General features: G+C 46.6%; 1 protein-coding gene across 4 annotated transcripts in view; it reads left to right on the top strand.

Annotated features, from left to right (window-relative positions):
* The window catches only part of RUSC2 (RUN and SH3 domain containing 2), a 73129-nt gene that overhangs the window by 46115 nt on the left and 9290 nt on the right, over positions 1–17724 (top strand). For 2 of the 4 annotated variants that reach the window (XM_055351604.2, XM_019033969.4), the window contains one exon: positions 11586–13691. The exons of 1 other annotated variant lie outside the window; for it this stretch is intronic. In XM_055351604.2, coding sequence (XP_055207579.2) covers positions 11678–13691 — 2014 coding nt within the window. In that variant the 5' untranslated portion in view covers positions 11586–11677. Of the gene's footprint in view, positions 1–3709; positions 4236–11585; positions 13692–17724 lie in introns of those variants that run through there. One more of the 4 variants, XM_019033968.4, reaches the window with a different exon arrangement.

The raw sequence follows: 17724 nt of genomic DNA, 5'->3' as shown, positions 1-17724 counted from the left end.
TCTCACATTCTGTAGGTTTTCTTTTGACTATCTTGATTGTGTCCTTTGAAGAACAAAAGTTTTAAATTTTTATGAAGTCAGTTTATGTTATTTTTTTATTTTTTCATTTTGCCAGCAGGAAGTCAAAGTTTTTCTGTTTTTTTCTTTTGTCACTTGTATTTTTGATATCATGTCTAAGAATGTGTTGCCTAACCCTAGGTTATGAAGAATTACTTCTTTGTTGCCTAAGCTTCTTTTTTTTAGATATGGAGTGTCACTCCTGTTGCTCAGTCTGGAGTGCCACTCCTGTTGCTCAGTCTGGAGTGCAATGGTGCAATCTCGGCTCACTGAAACCTCCACCTCCTGAGTTCAAGTGATTCTCCTGCCTCAGCCTCCCGAATAGCTGGGGTTACAGATGCCCACCACCACACCCCGCTAATTTTTGTATTTTTAGTAGAGACAAGGTTTCACCATGTTGGCCAGGTTGGTCTTCAACTCCTGACCTCAGGTGATCTGCCCGCTTCGGCCCCCCAAAGTGCTGGGATTACAGGCATTAGCCACCGTTCCCGGCCGCCTAAGCTTCTTTTTGATAGATTTTTTTTTTCACATGGAAAACAGAGTCTTCTCTTTCAAGCCTATTGAGTCAAGTCTACCCACCACTTATTCTGATTTACACACAAGGAGCATCTCTTTTTTTTTTTTTTTGAGACGGAGTCTCTTACTCTGTAGCCCAGGCTGGAGTGCAGCGGCGCCATCTTGGCTCACTGCAAGCTCCGCCTCCTGGGTTCACGCCATTCTCCTGCCTCAGCCTGCCGAGTAGCTGTGACTACAGGCGTCTGCCACCACGCCCGGCTAATTTTTTTTTGTATTTTTAGTAGAGACGGGGTTTCACTGTGTTAGCCAGGATGGTCTCAATCTCCTGACCTCGTGATCCGCCCGCCTCGGCCTCTCAAAGTGCTGGGATTACAGGCATGAGCCACAGTGCCCGGCCGAGCATCTCTTTTTAGATTATTCTTGTTCAACAAGACTTCCATATGCCAAGCATAAGACACCTTCTATATGCCAAGCAGTATGCTAGGTTTTATGGGAAATACAAAATTAAAATGATATTCTTATATACTGGATAATGGAGATGTACAGATGACTATAACTCCGACTTTGCAGTCTAGAAGAGATGTTAAGGCAGATATGCAAAAAAGAACAATAACCATGTTAAGTGACACGATTTACTTAATCAAAACTTCTCAGGGACCGATGCTATTGCTGATGAAGTTTGCCATCAATATGCAATGCAATGAGAAAGTACAGTATGCTTTTTCTTATAAAATGATGATCATCGATGTAAAGTTTTTTGTAATGATCCTACTTGACAATATAAGAAGTTGGCAATCCAATATTGATCCCCGTTTTTTGTGGAAGTTGTTTTCTTGTCTGTAAAATCAACAACCTGCAACCACTGGTTCAGAGAACAGATTATTTCTGGCTCTGGGGTAATCAGAGAAGACTTGAGGGAGGAGTTGCTCTGGGTCTGGTAGGTTTGGATAATTTTGAACAGGGCCAAGTGTAACAGGAAGGAGAGTCTGAATGAACAAATACAACAGAGTGGAAATGAGCTTCTGAAACATGTTTCAAGGACTGCATGATGGGAAGGCAAGGTTGAGTGGAGTAGAGTAGACAGCCAAGGCTGGGCACGGTGGCTCACACCTGTAATCCCAGCACTTTGGGAGGCCGAGGCAGGTGGATCACCTGAGGTCAGGAGTTCAAAACAAGCCTGGCCAACATGGCAAAACCCCGTCTCTTCTAAAAATAAAAAACTTAGCCGGGGCATGGTGGCAGGTGCCTGTAATCCCAGCTACTTGGGAGGCTGAGACAGGAGAATCACTTGATCCTGGGAGACAGAGGTTGCAGTGAGCCAAGATCGCGCCACTGCACTCCAGCCTGGATGACAAGGGTGAAACTCAAAAAAAAAAAAAAAAAAATAGCCAAGATGGATGACCTCTAAAGCCAAAATGAGGAGGCTCAACTTGATTCTCTGGGTAATGAGAAACCATTAAAAGGGGCAGGAGGAGTGGCATGTTGAAGAAAGGTGGTGCTTTAGGGAGATGAATCTGGTAGTACTAAAAAGTAAATTGCAAGTGGGGAGACTAGTTAGGAAGTGGCCGAGGTTTATAATGTAACAGTATTTGTGTTTTGTTTCTGGCTGGAAAATAATTTGATCTTTCCTCAAAACCCTAGATCTTTGGCAGTAGTGGTTAGGAAGTAAGTGGCAAGGTTGTCTGTGATGTAGTGAATTAAGCCAAGCACTAGAGGTCTGAGAGTTGCCACCTTCCATAGGCAACTGGAAGCACTGGCTGTCCAGCACAATGCATGACTTAGCCTCACAGAAATTTCAGAGTCAAAGACCCTGGGCCCAGAGCTCTCATGGTAAGAAGCTCGAACTCCAAACGCTTGGTCATGAAGATTGACTTTGCCCTAACCTACAGATGCTTATCCAACCCCGCTTTGTGGTATCAGCTAGGCGAGAGGAAAGCATAGTGACACCATTTCCTCACCTTTCAGCCTCCTTGAGATGACCGCTAATGGTTGGCTATGAACAGCAGCCTCCCTCCTTCCTTCCCTTCCTCACTGTTTCTTGCTTTATAGGATCAAGGGGCCATGGCTGCTCAAACAAGTCAAGGCTGGAGATGGGTCTTTGTGTCTTTGTGTGTTTTTGTTCTTCTCTCTACAATTGACTCAGCTCAGCATGGTGTCAGTGGACACATGGGTGTCACAGGGAATAGGAGAAACAAGAAAGGAAAAGAAAAGTTGCATCTCTTCCGGATCCTGAGGGATAGCTGTTATGGTCTTGGCCAGTGGTTTCTCCAAAGGCTTCTTTCTAAGGACCTGAAATCCAAGGGCATGGCTGTGGAGTCCAGATAGTAGTCACCTTGGGAGGAACCCTAGGCAGGGCTAGTGTTTGGGGACCAAGCCCTGCTTAAGACTATCTCTGTGTTCAAGCGTAGCAGCAGGGAGCAGTGGCACAAAGTGGACGGAGACCTCACCGCTACTTCCTGTACAACTGGCTCTAGCTGCAGTTTCTCCCTTTTTTCCTTATTCCCACAGAATTGGCCCAGAACCTGAGGAGGGTGGAGCAGGGAAGGAGCAGAGGACTCCGTAGGTCTCCAGGCAGAACTGAGATTTTTCTGTGGCCTAGGAGAGACCACTCCCTGTTCCCTGCCTTCCTTTCCCTGGGAAGATAAGCTTCCTGGCCTCTCAGCCTGGCTAGAGGGATTCTGCCTTCACACAAACCCAGCTGGACCCAGCTGAGCACTGACCGAGAACTGATGTATGTGAGAGGGGCCAGTTCTACTTCAGCCACAGCGAGTAGACCTCTGAAGACCCAGGGAACTGAATTGAATACCGTGTTAGGAAGAGGGCCTGCAGCCTCCATGGTCCTTAAGACTTACCACCACCCAGTGTACAGAAGCCTGTCTACCACCCCATCTCTCTAGGAAGTCCAGTGCTAAGACTCGTAGGCCATCCACCAGGACTGAGTTCGAGTTACTGCTGGCAGAATGGTGACTGGTCCCTGCAGCCTCCCTTCTGGGCTTCAGGAATCCCCTCCCAGGCTAACTGCCCCACCCTGAGGCTAGTCTGGAATCCTGGTTAGAGGAAAAAGCTGGAAAACAGAGAGTCATTCACAATGGGCAAAAAGAGGAGGGAGAGGTTTCTGGTTAAGATATGAAAGGAGGAGCCTAAAGAAGGAAGGAAGGAAGGAAGCTCCAAGGCTCTGCCCAGACATCTTCCCTGAGATGCCTAAGGACAAAAGAGGAGCTAGACACAACTCTCCCCATTTTTCCTTTGCTGTCTTAAGAGTTCTCCATCTTCCAGCACTGACTGCCCTCTGTGGCTGGCTCCTTTCTCTACCCTCCCCCTTCCCTAGGCTAAAGGGCCCACAGGGACTGGAAGGGAAGGAGGCTGAGTGGCTGTGCTGTGGGCCTGCCTGCTCCTTTCCCTTCCCCCTTCCCTTAGCAGCAACGTCACCGCAGCACCAGCAGCCGCGGCAGCAGCACGGAGACTGGGGCTGGGATTGCGCAGCCTCCCTGCATTAGCAACGATGCCATTGTATTAGCAGAAATCAGATCTTAGGAAATCGGCCCAGTTCCCCTGTGTGGTCCCGTGGAACAGTGTCTCAGCTGGAACTGTCGGGGTAGAGCTTGGTCGGAGTGCAAAAGGGACAGACGCATCAGGGGTCCAGCTCAAGGCTCCTGACAGAGGTATGGCTCAGGGAGCTGGGGGAGGGGCAGGGCAGAGATGCTAGGATACCGATCAGCACATTTGGGCCCTGGCTTCTGAGGGTTGGCTTTGTCTTTCCAAAAGGGAGAGGGGGGCGGTGCGGGGGGGATAAAGGGGGGAACATGCGGAAGCACAAGCATTAGACAAGCTCATTGCATACATTTGGGCTATGGTGCAGAGATGGGGAAAAGCCAAGGCTTGGGCTAATGCCATTTATGCTATTTTGTCAAGAAGCAGATCTTATCCTTCCTTTTTGGGCATTTCTAATGAAGCTTCTAGTATGGGTCAGGGATGGGGGAATCAGATCTAGAAACAAAGGCTTAATAGGAGGAGACACCCCTACAGCTACTGTAAGTTTATGATGGAGAACATGCAAGGATCCACGCAGCTTTCAAGAGGAGGGCTGGGAAACCTTTCTCTCCACATACATACATACATACATACATACATACATACATACATACATGCACATAGCTATACATGCACATAGACACACATACCATATCTTCTGGTGCTATGGGAGCCACCAGGCTCCAGGTAAGGGTGGAGTAAGAAAACATTGACCAGGGTGCCCCACAGTGTCTGGCAGGGGCCGGGACAGTCATTGTAATGCCTAGAGCACCTGATCTGTTACAATAAGCCTTCAAGAAGAGACCTAAGCATAAGCTAACACTCCCAAATCTACCCTCCTGCCCTCCTCCCCTCCTCCCTTTGATCCTACCCAGGAGAGGACCAGTCAGGAAAAGTGTTATCAGTCCTACAGAGGCACCTTATCAGGATCTCAAGTCAAGGCCAGATTGCTAGAGAAGAGCGATTGAAGACCATTGTGTTCCCCATCTTGATTCAGAAGGCCAAAAAAGAGGGAAGGAGTTCTATGACTGGCAGAAAGACACTGATGACCAAAGCTAGAGGAAACCTTCTTTCTGGGGTTTTCCCGCCCAGAGTTGCTCCATTGCTGAGCAGGTAGAAAGAGTTCCCTAAATTCCCATTTCCACACCTGTAATCCCAGCACTTTGAGAGGCTGGGATGGGAGGATCACTTGAGCCTAGGAGTTGAGACCAGCCTGGGCAACATGGTGAAACCCTGTCTCTACAAAAAAAATTAAAAATTAGCCAGGCATTGTGGTGTGCACCTGTAGTCCCAGCTACTAAGGAGGCTGGGTGGGAGGATCACTTGAGCCCAGGAGTTCAAGGTGCAGTGAGCTATGATTGCATCACTGCACTGTAGCCTAAGCAACAAAGCTAGACTCTGTCTGTAAAAAATAATTGTAAAAAAATTCCCATTTCTAATAACTACCTTGGTAGAGGGTTCAAAAACATAGGATAATAGGAGACAGTAGTGCCATGTTGTGCAAATATATGGTTAAGGAATATGCTGGATAGTTATGGGAGTGTATTTGTTCCCAGGAAGTGTCTAGGAATGTGAACCACAAGAGCAGGGAATAATGAGCCTTGAGACCATGAATGGGGCAGGGAGATGAGGGCTGGGAACTGGGGCAGGAGGTGGGATTGGCAAGTGTTATCATAGCCTGGGGACAGTATGAAAGGGACTGTAGGTTCATAGAACAGAGAGGCCGGTAGACATAACCTGTGTAAATGGAGGCTGAAATGTGGGTCTACCCAGGACAGGTAGGAAGCAGATGCTCTGGGAGCAGAGTAATTGCAAGGACTTTAGGAAGAGGGTGTGGCCCCAATCATTTTCTTTGGAAGGCCGTTGTAGTGGAAATAATTACAAATTGGGCAGACCTGGGATTGAATCCCATCTCAGATGTGTAAATGTGGACAAACTACTTACACACTCTAAGCTTTGGTTTTCTCATCTTTACAATGGGAAGGATTATGCCTACTTAAAAATGTTATAGTACATTTAGAGATGATATATGTAAATTAATGGCACATAAGTGTTTAATAAATGATCACTTATAGTATTATAATAGGACAAGAGACACCCATTTGGGACAAGGGCCAGGAAAAGGGCTCTCATAGAAAGCTTTTCCTGATTTTGGAGAGCATGACCTCATAACTTTATACTGGCTGAGCCCACCATTCCACTCTACCTGGCAGGCATAGCTAGAGGGCTCATCTTCTGAAAGAGCTGTCTTCTACTTTCTTCTTATTCTGGATCCTCTGTTTCTCCCCCATCCTCATCTTCCATGTCTCTCCATTTAGTCAGGGCAGAAAAAGTCTGAAATGAGCTCTTCCAGCTCACTGTTTTCTCTTCACCTTCATTAGAGGGGATGGGCCACTTGTCTTGATGTAGAAAAAATCACTCCCAGGAAAGGAGCCTGAGATATGCTCTCAGTAAATGTTCTCTGTGGTGTCATATGTACAGTTTACTCTCTTTTTTTTTTTTTTTTTTTTTTTTTTAAGACAACTCTCGCTTTGTTGCCCAGGCTGGAGTGCAGTGGCACGATCTCAGCTCACTGCAACCTCCGCCTCCTGGGTTCAAGTGATTCTCCTGCCTCAGCCTCCCAAGTAGCTGGGATTACAGGAGCGTGCCACCACACCCAGCTAATTTTTGTATTTTCAGTAGAGACAGGGTTTCACCATGTTGGCCAGGATGTTCTCAATCTCTTGACCTCATGATCCACCTGCCTCAGCCTCCCAAAGTGCTGGGATTACAGGTGTGAGCCCCCATGCTAGGTCTACTCTCATTATATTCTTAACTGATCAAGAAAAAAGGTCAAAAGTTAGGATTCCTGAGTCTCATCTTAATTCTGTTATTTATTCACTGAGTGGTCTTGGGCAAGTCATTTCATTTTTCTGGGTGTATAATTATTTTTAAATTTTTATATATATAATATAAAAAATTTTTAATTATTTTTATATTATATAACATTTTTAAAAATTTTATAAATATAAAAATAATTCCTTATTTTTAAAAATGAAGATGGCTCTGCCTCCTTTGGTAAGTTGATGTAAGGATCAGTAAGATATGACATACATAAAAAGTGCCTTGTAAGTAAATGTGAACGGGGTGGGCAAAGCATGAGTACAAAATCTCATGAGATGCCTGGAGAACTTCCCCTTAGATGGCTGAATTGGAATCGTCTATGGAGGAGGCATTGCTCGGCCTTTCTCTTGGTTGTGTGGAGATCAGAAAGGAATAAGATCTTCTCTGAGATACAAAAGCATAAAATAAAATGAAATCAATCAGTGAAAGAGCTTGACAGTTAAAGTAGGATTCAATACAACCTAAATGTAAAAGCTACAACTATACAGCTTTTAGAAGAAAACATAGGTACATTTCTTTATGGTCTTAGGACAGGTAAAGATTTCTTAGGATACAGAAAGATTTAACCATAGAGAAACAAACTGATAAATTGATCAATTTAAATTTAATAAATTAAAAACTATTTATCAAAAACCACAGTTAAGAAAACAGGGACAAGCCACAGGCTGAGAGAAAATATTCATGAGGCGTATATCTGACAGAGGAGTTGTATCCAGAATAAATGTTAAAACTCCTATAATTCGATCATAAAAAGACTAACAACTCAGGTTATTTTAATGGGAAAAGTAGTCAACAAATAACCAGGCACCTACTGTGTTCCAAGCACAGAGTTCACTGTATTGCAGTCTCCAACCTCAGAACTGTGCTCCAGTCTGGGAGATAGATATGTCAACATCACATTACAATACAATTGTCAGTGCCCTCCAGCCAAGGGCTCCATCATCTCCCATGCTCATGTGTCCTTCATCTCTGATTTAGAGAGTCAGCTTTCTGCATTCTGTACCTGTACATCAGTTTTTCCATATTAATGCATGTATGTCCTAGTAATGGTTTTGTGGCAGAATCATACATTCTTTTATGTGATACTTGTGAATGCCTCTTGAAAATGCTTTAAAAAGGAAGAAAAGGTACTCATTGAAGGTCAGTGATGGCTGCAACCCATAGGTACCCCTAAAATTAGTGCTATCTATGTAAGAAAGTTCTCCATGCTCCTTTTAGTCCAGGACTCGGGATTATGGCCAGGACTCCAGGGGAAACGTAGTTACGTATGAAAGGAGAAACCCCCTCAAAGAAAAAAAAATTGTTTAGGCCCGGCATGGTGGCTCACATCTGTAATCCTAGCACTTTGGAAGGCCAAGGCAGGTGGATAACTTGAGCCCAAAAGTTCAAGACCAGCCTTGGCAACATGGAGAAACCATGTCTCTACAAAAAAATACAAAAATTAGCCAGGCGTGGTGGCACTCACCTGTGGTCCTAGCTACTCAGGAGGCTGAGGTGGATCACTTGAGTCCAGGAGGCTGAGGCTGCAGTGAGCCATGATCGCACCACTGCACTCCAGCCTCGGTGACAGAGTGAGAACCTGTCTCAAAAAAAAAGAAAAAAATTGCTTAAATTATGCATAAAATGGGTATTTATTACATACAAATTAGAAAATACAGCTGAAGCAAAAAGAATAAAATTAAAAATAATCCAAATCACTCAACAGTGATAGGCACTGGTAACAGTTTGTTGCATGTTACAGATTTTCTTCTATGCATACAGACATGTTTATTTACAAAAATGGTGACAAACACCTGGCTAATTTTTGTATTTTTAGTAGAGACAGGGCTTCACCATGTTGGCCAGGCTGGTCTTGAACTCTTGACCTCAAGCGATCCGCCCGCCTCAGCCTCAAAGTGCTGGGATTACAGGCATGAGCCACCACGCCAGGCCTGATTTCAGGACATTCTATTTCTATGGATTTGCCTGTTCTGGACATTTCATATAAATGGAATCATACAACATCACAAAAGCCCTTTGTGACTGGCTTCGATTGTGCCCAATTTTTTGGCTACTGTGAATAATGCTGTTATGAACATTAGTGTACAAGCTTTAGTGTGAACATATGTTTTCATTTTTCTTGGGTATATACCCAGGAGTGCAGTTGCTGGGTCATGTGATGACACTATGTTTAACATTTTGATAAACTGTCAGACTTTTCCAAAGTAGCTGCACCATTTTACAATACTCCCGGCAATGTTTCAGGGTTCCAGTTTCTTCATATCATCATCAACATTTGCTAGTTGTTATTGTCTGTATTTCTTATTTTATCCATCACAGCTGGAGTGAAGTAGTATCTCATTGTGATTTTTATTACTCTAATGACTAATGATGTTGAACATCTTTTCATGTGCTGGTTAGACACTTGTATGTCTTCTTCAGAGAAATGCCTATTCATACTGTTTGCCCTGTCTTAAACTGGATCATATGTCTTTTTTTTTTTTTTTTTTTTTTTTTGAGACAGACTCTCACTCTGTCACCAGGCTGGAGTGCTGTGGCATGATCTCAGCTCACTGCAACCTCTGACTCTCTAGTTCAAGCGATTCTCCTGCCTCAGCCTCCCAAGTAGCTGGGATTACAGGCATGCACTACCACGCCCAGCTAATTTTTATATTTTTAGTAGAGACGGGATTTCACCATGTCGGCCAGGATGGTCTCTGTCTCCTGACCTCGTGATTCTCCCACCTCGGCCTCCCAAAGTGTTAGGATTACGGGCATGAGCCACTGTGCCCAGCCTCGTATGTCTTTTTATTGTTGAGTTGTAAAAGTTCTTTATATACTCTGATTAGAAGTCTTTTATCAGGTATATGATTTGCAAATATTTTCTCCCATTTTATGGATTGTCTTTTCACTTTCTTGGTGGTATCCTTTGAAGCACAAAAGTTTTTGGTTCTTATGGAGTCCAATTTATGTTTTTTCTTTTGTCACTTGTGCCTTTGGTGTCATATCTAAGAAACCATCACCTAATCCAAGATAACAAAGATTTACTCCTGTGTTTTCTTCTGTAACCCTTAATCTTGTAGCTCGGACTCTCTTAATATCTGCCCTTCTACATCTCTACCCATTAGCCCATTAAACACACAAAGGCTTGGAAGTTCAACAGAGGAGCCTGCCTTCCTCTCAGAAAGGGGAGGAGGAAGCAAGATTGTAAATAATTGCTGCTTAAATTTAACACAATTATATTTTAATACCTTGTCCCTCATACCTATACTTATTAGCCATATTTTTTATGCATTGTTTGTTCACGTCCTTGAGCATATGTGACTTGCCTCAGACTTTACCACATTCCACATGACGAGCTATGACCCTATGGTCTAAATGAGTTAAATTTTAAGAAATTGATTGTGTCAAGGATTCAGTTAAATGATGAATAAGAGAAAGGCAATGAGGGATTTAGACTCAGGGTGAGTGAAAAGGAAATGATAGGAATAAAAAGAGAAGGGAAATGAATGAATTTTGGAACATTACATGGAGGAGTCGAAGGGAATGAAGACTGTTGCGACCTGAACGTGGAAACACAGGAGACTAGAACTTGAGCAGGCCACACTGCCACGGTGCAGCCAAGAGACCAGAGAAGCTCAGGATGGGTTCTGTGTCCTTGGCACCAGGAGACCTTGAACAAGAGAGAACTTTGCTTTAGCCTATAAGAGGTAAAACTGGGAAGAGAAGACTTTCTAGTGGATCCCAGTAGTGAAGGTTCTAAGCTAAAACTGGGCAGCATTTGGGCACTTCAGGATGTCTGTATCCTGAGCTAGACACATGTTAAGAATGTATTATGCCTTTCACGTTTATCTTATGTGATGCGTTAGAATGATACAAAAGACATAAAACTAGGTCCCCCCACCCCCATTGAGGAGGAAGAGGTTGACATCAGTCATACTTGCAGTCACCCTAATGCCCAACTCAGTGTCTGCATTCAAGAAGTTCTAGTATAGCGGTGAGGATAGTAAGGATACTTAGCCCACGGTCATCAGAAAGGGACAAATATTCTGGGGCTCATAGGACGAGAAAGGGGATCAGAGATAACAGTCACTTGGTCAGATGATACCGTATATTTTAAAATGCTTCTTGCAAAATTATAGCTTATTGCTATGAGTTCATATTATTCATGATTTTCCCTCTTGGCTGTAAACTTGTGCGCTATAGCTGTGTCTAAGCCTTAGACATCCTAGATGGTTTTTTCTTAATTGTGTCATTATTCATAGTTTTTTTGTGCTAAGGACTGGTCATTGTTTACTGCCAAGGAGAGGGTCCTTGAAAGAGAAAGGGAAAGTACTGCCCAAACCTTCATATGTGGCATTAGAAGGACTTGGCCTTTTGTCATAATTTGATGCATGGTGACCTTAAAATTAAGGGGGACCTCAGGTGCTGCACCTGTGCAATGCAGAAAGCATGGTTACGTCCCCACCTGCCTATTGGGCTGTGTGGTCAAGCTCCATCTTGACTCAAGCCTTTTCTCTTCCTGGGCTCTTCTCCATCTGAAAATGATGTAGGGAAGGGCATGCCCCTGACTTCCAGGGAGGTGACATTAGGTTCCCTTTCTTTCCCTCTCTCTCCAGGTGCCAAGCTCTCCTGATGAAATGTGTTCTGCCCCACTGGGCTCCAGGGACAGTGTCTGGTGCTGTTGAAGCCCTTATTCGAACTTTCCAGAATGGATAGTCCCCCAAAGCTGACTGGAGAGACCCTGATCGTTCATCACATCCCCCTGGTGCACTGCCAAGTCCCAGACAGGCAGTGCTGTGGAGGGGCAGGTGGAGGTAGTGGGAGCACAAGACCTAATCCCTTCTGCCCACCTGAGCTGGGCATCACCCAGCCCGATCAAGACCTAGGACAAGCTGACTCCCTGCTATTCAGCAGCCTGCACTCTGCTCCAGGAGGAACTGCACGGTCTATAGACAGCACCAAGAGTAGGAGTCGGGATGGAAGAGGCCCTGGAGCCCCCAAACGACACAACCCCTTCTTGCTGCAGGAGGGTGTGGGTGAGCCAGGACTTGGTGACCTGTATGATGACAGCATTGGTGACAGTGCCACCCAGCAGTCCTTCCACCTGCATGGCACTGGCCAGCCCAACTTTCATCTATCCTCTTTCCAGCTGCCACCATTTGGCCCCAGAGTGGGCAGGCCCTGGGGGACAACACGCAGTCGGGCTGGAGTGGTGGAAGGGCAGGAACAGGAGCCAGTGATGACCTTGGATACTCAGCAGTGCGGCACCAGCCACTGCTGCCGGCCAGAGCTGGAAGCAGAGACTATGGAGCTGGATGAGTGTGGGGGACCTGGTGGGAGTGGCAGTGGGGGTGGAGCCAGCGATACCTCTGGCTTTTCCTTTGACCAGGAATGGAAGCTCAGTTCAGATGAATCCCCAAGGAACCCTGGATGCTCCGGCTCAGGGGCCCAGCACTGCCGCTGCAGTAGCACATCCAGTCAGTCTGAGGCAGCTGACCAGTCCATGGGCTATGTGAGCGACTCCTCCTGCAACAGTTCAGATGGTGTGCTGGTCACCTTCAGCACCCTCTACAACAAGATGCATGGCACCCCCCGTGCCAATCTCAACTCTGCCCCACAGTCCTGCAGCGACTCTTCCTTCTGCAGCCACTCAGACCCTGGCGCCTTCTACCTGGATCTGCAGCCCTCCCCATTTGAGTCTAAGATGTCTTATGAGTCCCATCACCCTGAAAGTGGAGGAAGGGAAGGGGGCTATGGTTGCCCTCATGCCTCTTCTCCTGAGCTTGATGCCAACTGCAACTCCTACCGCCCACACTGTGAGCCGTGCCCAGCAGTGGCTGACCTCACAGCCTGCTTCCAAAGCCAGGCCCGTCTTGTTGTGGCCACACAAAATTACTATAAACTTGTCACCTGTGACCTATCTTCCCAATCATCCCCAAGCCCTGCTGGCTCTTCCATCACTAGCTGCTCTGAGGAACACACCAAGATAAGTCCCCCACCAGGCCCTGGCCCAGACCCAGGCCCCAGCCAGCCCTCTGAGTATTACCTATTCCAGAAGCCAGAAGTCCAGCCAGAGGAACAAGAAGCAGTGAGTTCCTCCACCCAAGCAGCAGCTGCTGTGGGCCCCACTGTGCTTGAGGGACAAGTATACACGAATACTTCACCCCCCAACCTCAGCACTGGACGTCAGCGCTCCCGCAGCTATGATCGCAGCCTGCAGCGCAGCCCTCCTGTCCGCCTGGGCTCGCTGGAACGTATGTTGAGTTGCCCAGTGCGCTTGAGTGAGGGCCCTGCAGCCATGGCCGGGCCTGGCTCCCCACCCAGGAGGGTCACCTCCTTTGCCGAGCTGGCCAAGGGCCGGAAGAAAACTGGAGGCTCTGGCTCGCCCCCACTTCGTGTGAGTGTTGGGGACTCCTCCCAGGAGTTCTCACCCATCCAAGAAGCCCAGCAAGATCGGGGGGCCCCACTGGATGAGGGCACTCGCTGTAGCCATAGCCTGCCACCCATGCCCTTGGGGCCAGGCATGGACCTACTTGGCCCAGAGCCAAGTCCACCCTGGTCCACCCAGGTCTGTCAGGGACCCCACTCCAGTGAGATGCCTCCTGCTGGCCTCAGAGCTACTGGGCAAGGCCCCCTGGCTCAGCTGATGGATCCAGGGCCTGCTCTTCCAGGGAGCCCAGCCAACAGCCATACCCAGAGGGATGCAAGAGCTAGAGCTGACGGTAAGGAGCCTAAGGGTTAGCAAATATGTGGCTATTCACCAGCAGGATATGCATGGCCACCTCCATGACAGGTCCCTGCCAGACCACCCCATCCATACCACTAGAGGTTCCACATCCTAGATCTGTTATCCTTCTAGGCCAGGGCAGGACCCACAGCTACAGTGGAATAGGCTCACTGGAGAAAGACAGAGGACTCAAAAATACACTGAGCAGACCGGGTGCAGTGACTCACACCTGTGATCCCAGCCCTTTGGGAGGCCGAGGCAGGCAAATCACTTGAGGTCAGGAGTTTGAGACCAGCCTGGCCAACATAATGAAACCCCAGCTCTACTAAAATAAAAAATAAACTAGCCAGGAGTGGTAGCACCCACCTGTAATCCCAGTTACTCAGGGGGCTGAGGCAGGAGAATTGTTTGAACCCAGGAGGCGGAGGTTGCACTGAGCTGAGATCATACCACTGCACTCCAGCCTGGGCAGACAGAGTGAGATTCTGTCTCAAAAAAAAAAAAAAAATACACTGAGGAGATAAAATCAGCAGGACTTAGAGGCTGACATATTGGGAAATGAAGGATTCAGAAGACTGATTCTGAACCTGGATGATGGGAAAGATGAGGCCATGGATAGGGGCTGTAATCACAGGAGATTTCCTGGAAGAGGGATAAGACATAAGTTCAGGTTCGGACCTTTAGGAATTTGCAGTGCCTAAGGGGCAACCAAGGGATATGTCTAACAACAACAACACACACACACTGGGCGTCAGTGAAGTTTTTTTTTTTTTTCTTTTTGAGACGGAGTCTTGCTCTTTCGCCCAGGCTGGAGCGCAGTGGCCTCCCTAGGCCAGCTCTTTCCCTATTTATTTTGTTACATTTTAAATAAATATTTTATACCAGTGTGTTAAGGTGGTGCTAGTGACAGAGAGATGAGAGGGATGACTCTGTTTTCAAGGATTCCAGCTAAGGACAGAAACAGAAAACGTAGTCGATCATTAAAATGCAGAGATGGCAGTGTTCCGTACTGGCCAGTGAGAGGGGTATCAAAATCAGACTGAAATGTCAGGGAGGAACTGCTAATGCAGTTACATTTAAGCCCAATCTAGAAAGATGATTAGGATTAGGCTTTGTGACGACTTGTAAGAAGAATGTTCTAGGCTCACAGGATTGTCTGTACAAAGCCACAAAGGCACAGAATAGCTTGACCCTTTCTAGGAACTGCATATAATTTGGTGAAGCCATAGTGGAACACAGGTGGAACCACTGAAAGATTTTAGAGAAATGGCTTTTGGCATTTGTTTGTTTTTGTTTGGTTTGGTTTTTCTGTCTGCTTAATTATATGTTTTGATTTGCATTTAGAAAGATCACTGGTTGGTTGTTCCTTCAGGCCTTGTTTAAAAAAAAAAGTAATTGGGCTGGGCACAGTGGCTCACACCTGTAATCCCAGCACTTAGGGAGGCCAAGGTGGGCGGATCACCTCAGGTCAGGTTTTCAAGACCAGCCTGGCCAACATGGTAAAACCCCATCTCTACTAATAATACAAAAATTAGCTAGGCATGGTGGCGCATGCCTGTAATCCCAGCTACTCCGGAGGCTGAGGCAGGAGAATCACTTGAATCTGGGATGGAGGTTGCAGTGAGCCGAGATCACGCCTCTGCACTCCAGCCTGGGCAACAAGAGCGAAACTCCGCCTCAAAAAAAACAAAAAAGTAATTGGATCACTGGTTGTCTGGGTAGAAGATGGACTGGAAGGGGTGTCTTCCCTGAAGTCAGGAGAAAGCACTGTGTAGATTGGAAAGTCATTGGAATAAAAGTGGTAGCTGGCACTTGCTGGGCGTGGTGACTCATACCTGTAGTCCCAGCACTTTAGGAGACTGAGACAGGCAGATCACCTGAGTTCGGGAGTTCAAGACCAGCCTGGCCAACATGGTGAAACCCCATCTCTACTAAAAATACAAAAATTAGCTGGGTGTGGTGGTGCACGCCTGTAATCCCAGCGACATGGAAGGCCAAGGCAGGAGAATCGCTTGAACCCAGGAGACAGAGGTTGCAGTGAGCCTAGATCATGCCACTGCACTCCAGCCTGGGAAACAGAGTGAGACTCTGTCTCAAAAATAAAAAACAAAAGTGGTAGCTGAAGCTATGTGTGTGGCTGAGAGAGGATCCAGGGAGAATGTGTGGAGTTATAAAGGGAAGAAGGGGATACTGTGACTTAAGGGATGAGCAACACCCTCAAAAGAGACAGAAGAATTAGGACAATAGAAGAAAAACCAGGAGAGGCCGGGCATGGTGGCTCATGCCTGTAATCCTAGCACTTTGGGAGGCCAAGGTGGGCGGGTCACCTGAGGTCAGGAGTTCACCAGCCTGACCAACATGGTGAAACCCCATCTTTACTAAAAATACAAAAATTAGGTGTGGTGGCGGGTGCCTGTAGTTCCAGCTACATGGGAGGCTGAGGCAGGAGAATCGCTTGAACCTGGGAGGCAGAGGTTGCAGTGAGCCAAGATTATGCCACTGCACTCCAGTCTGAGTGACAAAGTGAGAGTCCGTCTCAAAAAGAAAAGAAAAACCAGGAGAGAGTGAAGTCACAGGAACCAAAGGAGGAGAAAGTTTAAAAAAAGTTTGAACCAAAAGAGTTCTAAAGAGAAATCACCTAAGATAATGAAGAATCCTGAAGGCAACATTCGGGAATAGTGAGAGTGGAAGCCAGATCTCAGAGGGTTTAGAAGGAAAGGGAGGTAAAGCAGGGATAGCAGAGGCTCACAGCTGTGCTGTAGCCTTAGGTTGGGTCTGTTGGCTTCACAAAAGAAAATGTTTTAAAACCATAAATAATATCTGTGCTATCAGGGAGCTCACAGTCCATCAGAAGACTTCATGTTCCTAACATACACTGAAGAGCTGTCCTTGGGGTGGGCATGGGAGGGAGATCTCTAGGGTAGGGGCAGGATCAGAAACAGCAAGGATTGACTGGGTCCTTTGAACCCACTCCCTTAGACTGCAGTGTCTGTCTGCTGGGTGCATCTCGTGGGATACTATGACTGGCATTCTGAGGGCAAGAAATATCCTGGTCAGAGATGTGTTTTCTCTATCAGATTAAGACATATCAAGATGCTGCTCTGTTCCATAAGTCCCCAGTCTTCTCTTGATTCTGTACAGCTTTTTTCTAAATCAAAAATGAATGACAATTCATCAAGCTTTGAATGACAAAAGAAGGGACAGGTTGATCCAATCTAGGAATGACAGTATAGGAAGCTGAGAAGGTCGGCTGGGCATGGTCGCTCACACCTATAATCCCAGCACTTTGGGAGGCTGAGGCAGGAGGATCACTTGAAGCCAGGGGTTTGAGACCAGCCTGGGCAATATAGTGAGACCCTGTGTCTACAGAAAAAAAAATTTAAAAATAGCTGGGAGTGGTGGCACATGCCCATAGTCCTAGCTACTCGGGAGGCTGAGGCAGGAGGATTGCCTGAGCCCAGGAGTTTGAGGCACAGTGAGCTATGATTGCACCACTGCATCCCAGCCTGGGCAAAAAGTGAGATCCTGTCTCTAAAAAAAATTAAAGTAGGCCAGGTGTGGTGGCTCATGCCTGTAATCCCAGCACTTTGGGAGGCTGAGGTGGGCAAATCATTTGAGGCCAGGAGTTCGAGACCAGCCTGGCCAACACGGAGAAACCCCATCTCTACTAAAAATACAAAAATTAGCTAGGCATGGTGGCGCACGCCTGTAGTCCCAGCTACCCGGGAGGCTGAGGCACAATAATCGCTTGAACCTGGGAGGCGGAGGTTGCAGTAAGCTGAGATCACGCCACTGCACTCCAGCATGGGTGACAAAGTGAGACTCTGCCTCAAAAAAAAGTAAATTAAAAAATAAAAAAGGCAGCTAAGATGGCTCTTTGAGATACTGAGCAGCAGAATCAAGATTTAAAGGGATCTTACTGAATCTTGAAAGAACAAAACTAATAAAGCAGAGACCAATGTGAAGTTTGATATGTAACCTGCACTTGAGTTGATTTGGGATATTTGATTGCAAACTCAGAATGAGTC

This window comes from Gorilla gorilla, chromosome 13, assembly GCF_029281585.2.
Source record: "Gorilla gorilla gorilla isolate KB3781 chromosome 13, NHGRI_mGorGor1-v2.1_pri, whole genome shotgun sequence".
Lineage (NCBI taxonomy): Eukaryota > Metazoa > Chordata > Mammalia > Primates > Hominidae > Gorilla > Gorilla gorilla.
The sequence above is the reverse complement of the archived record's forward strand: the minus strand, read 5'-3'. Positions and strand labels throughout refer to the sequence as shown.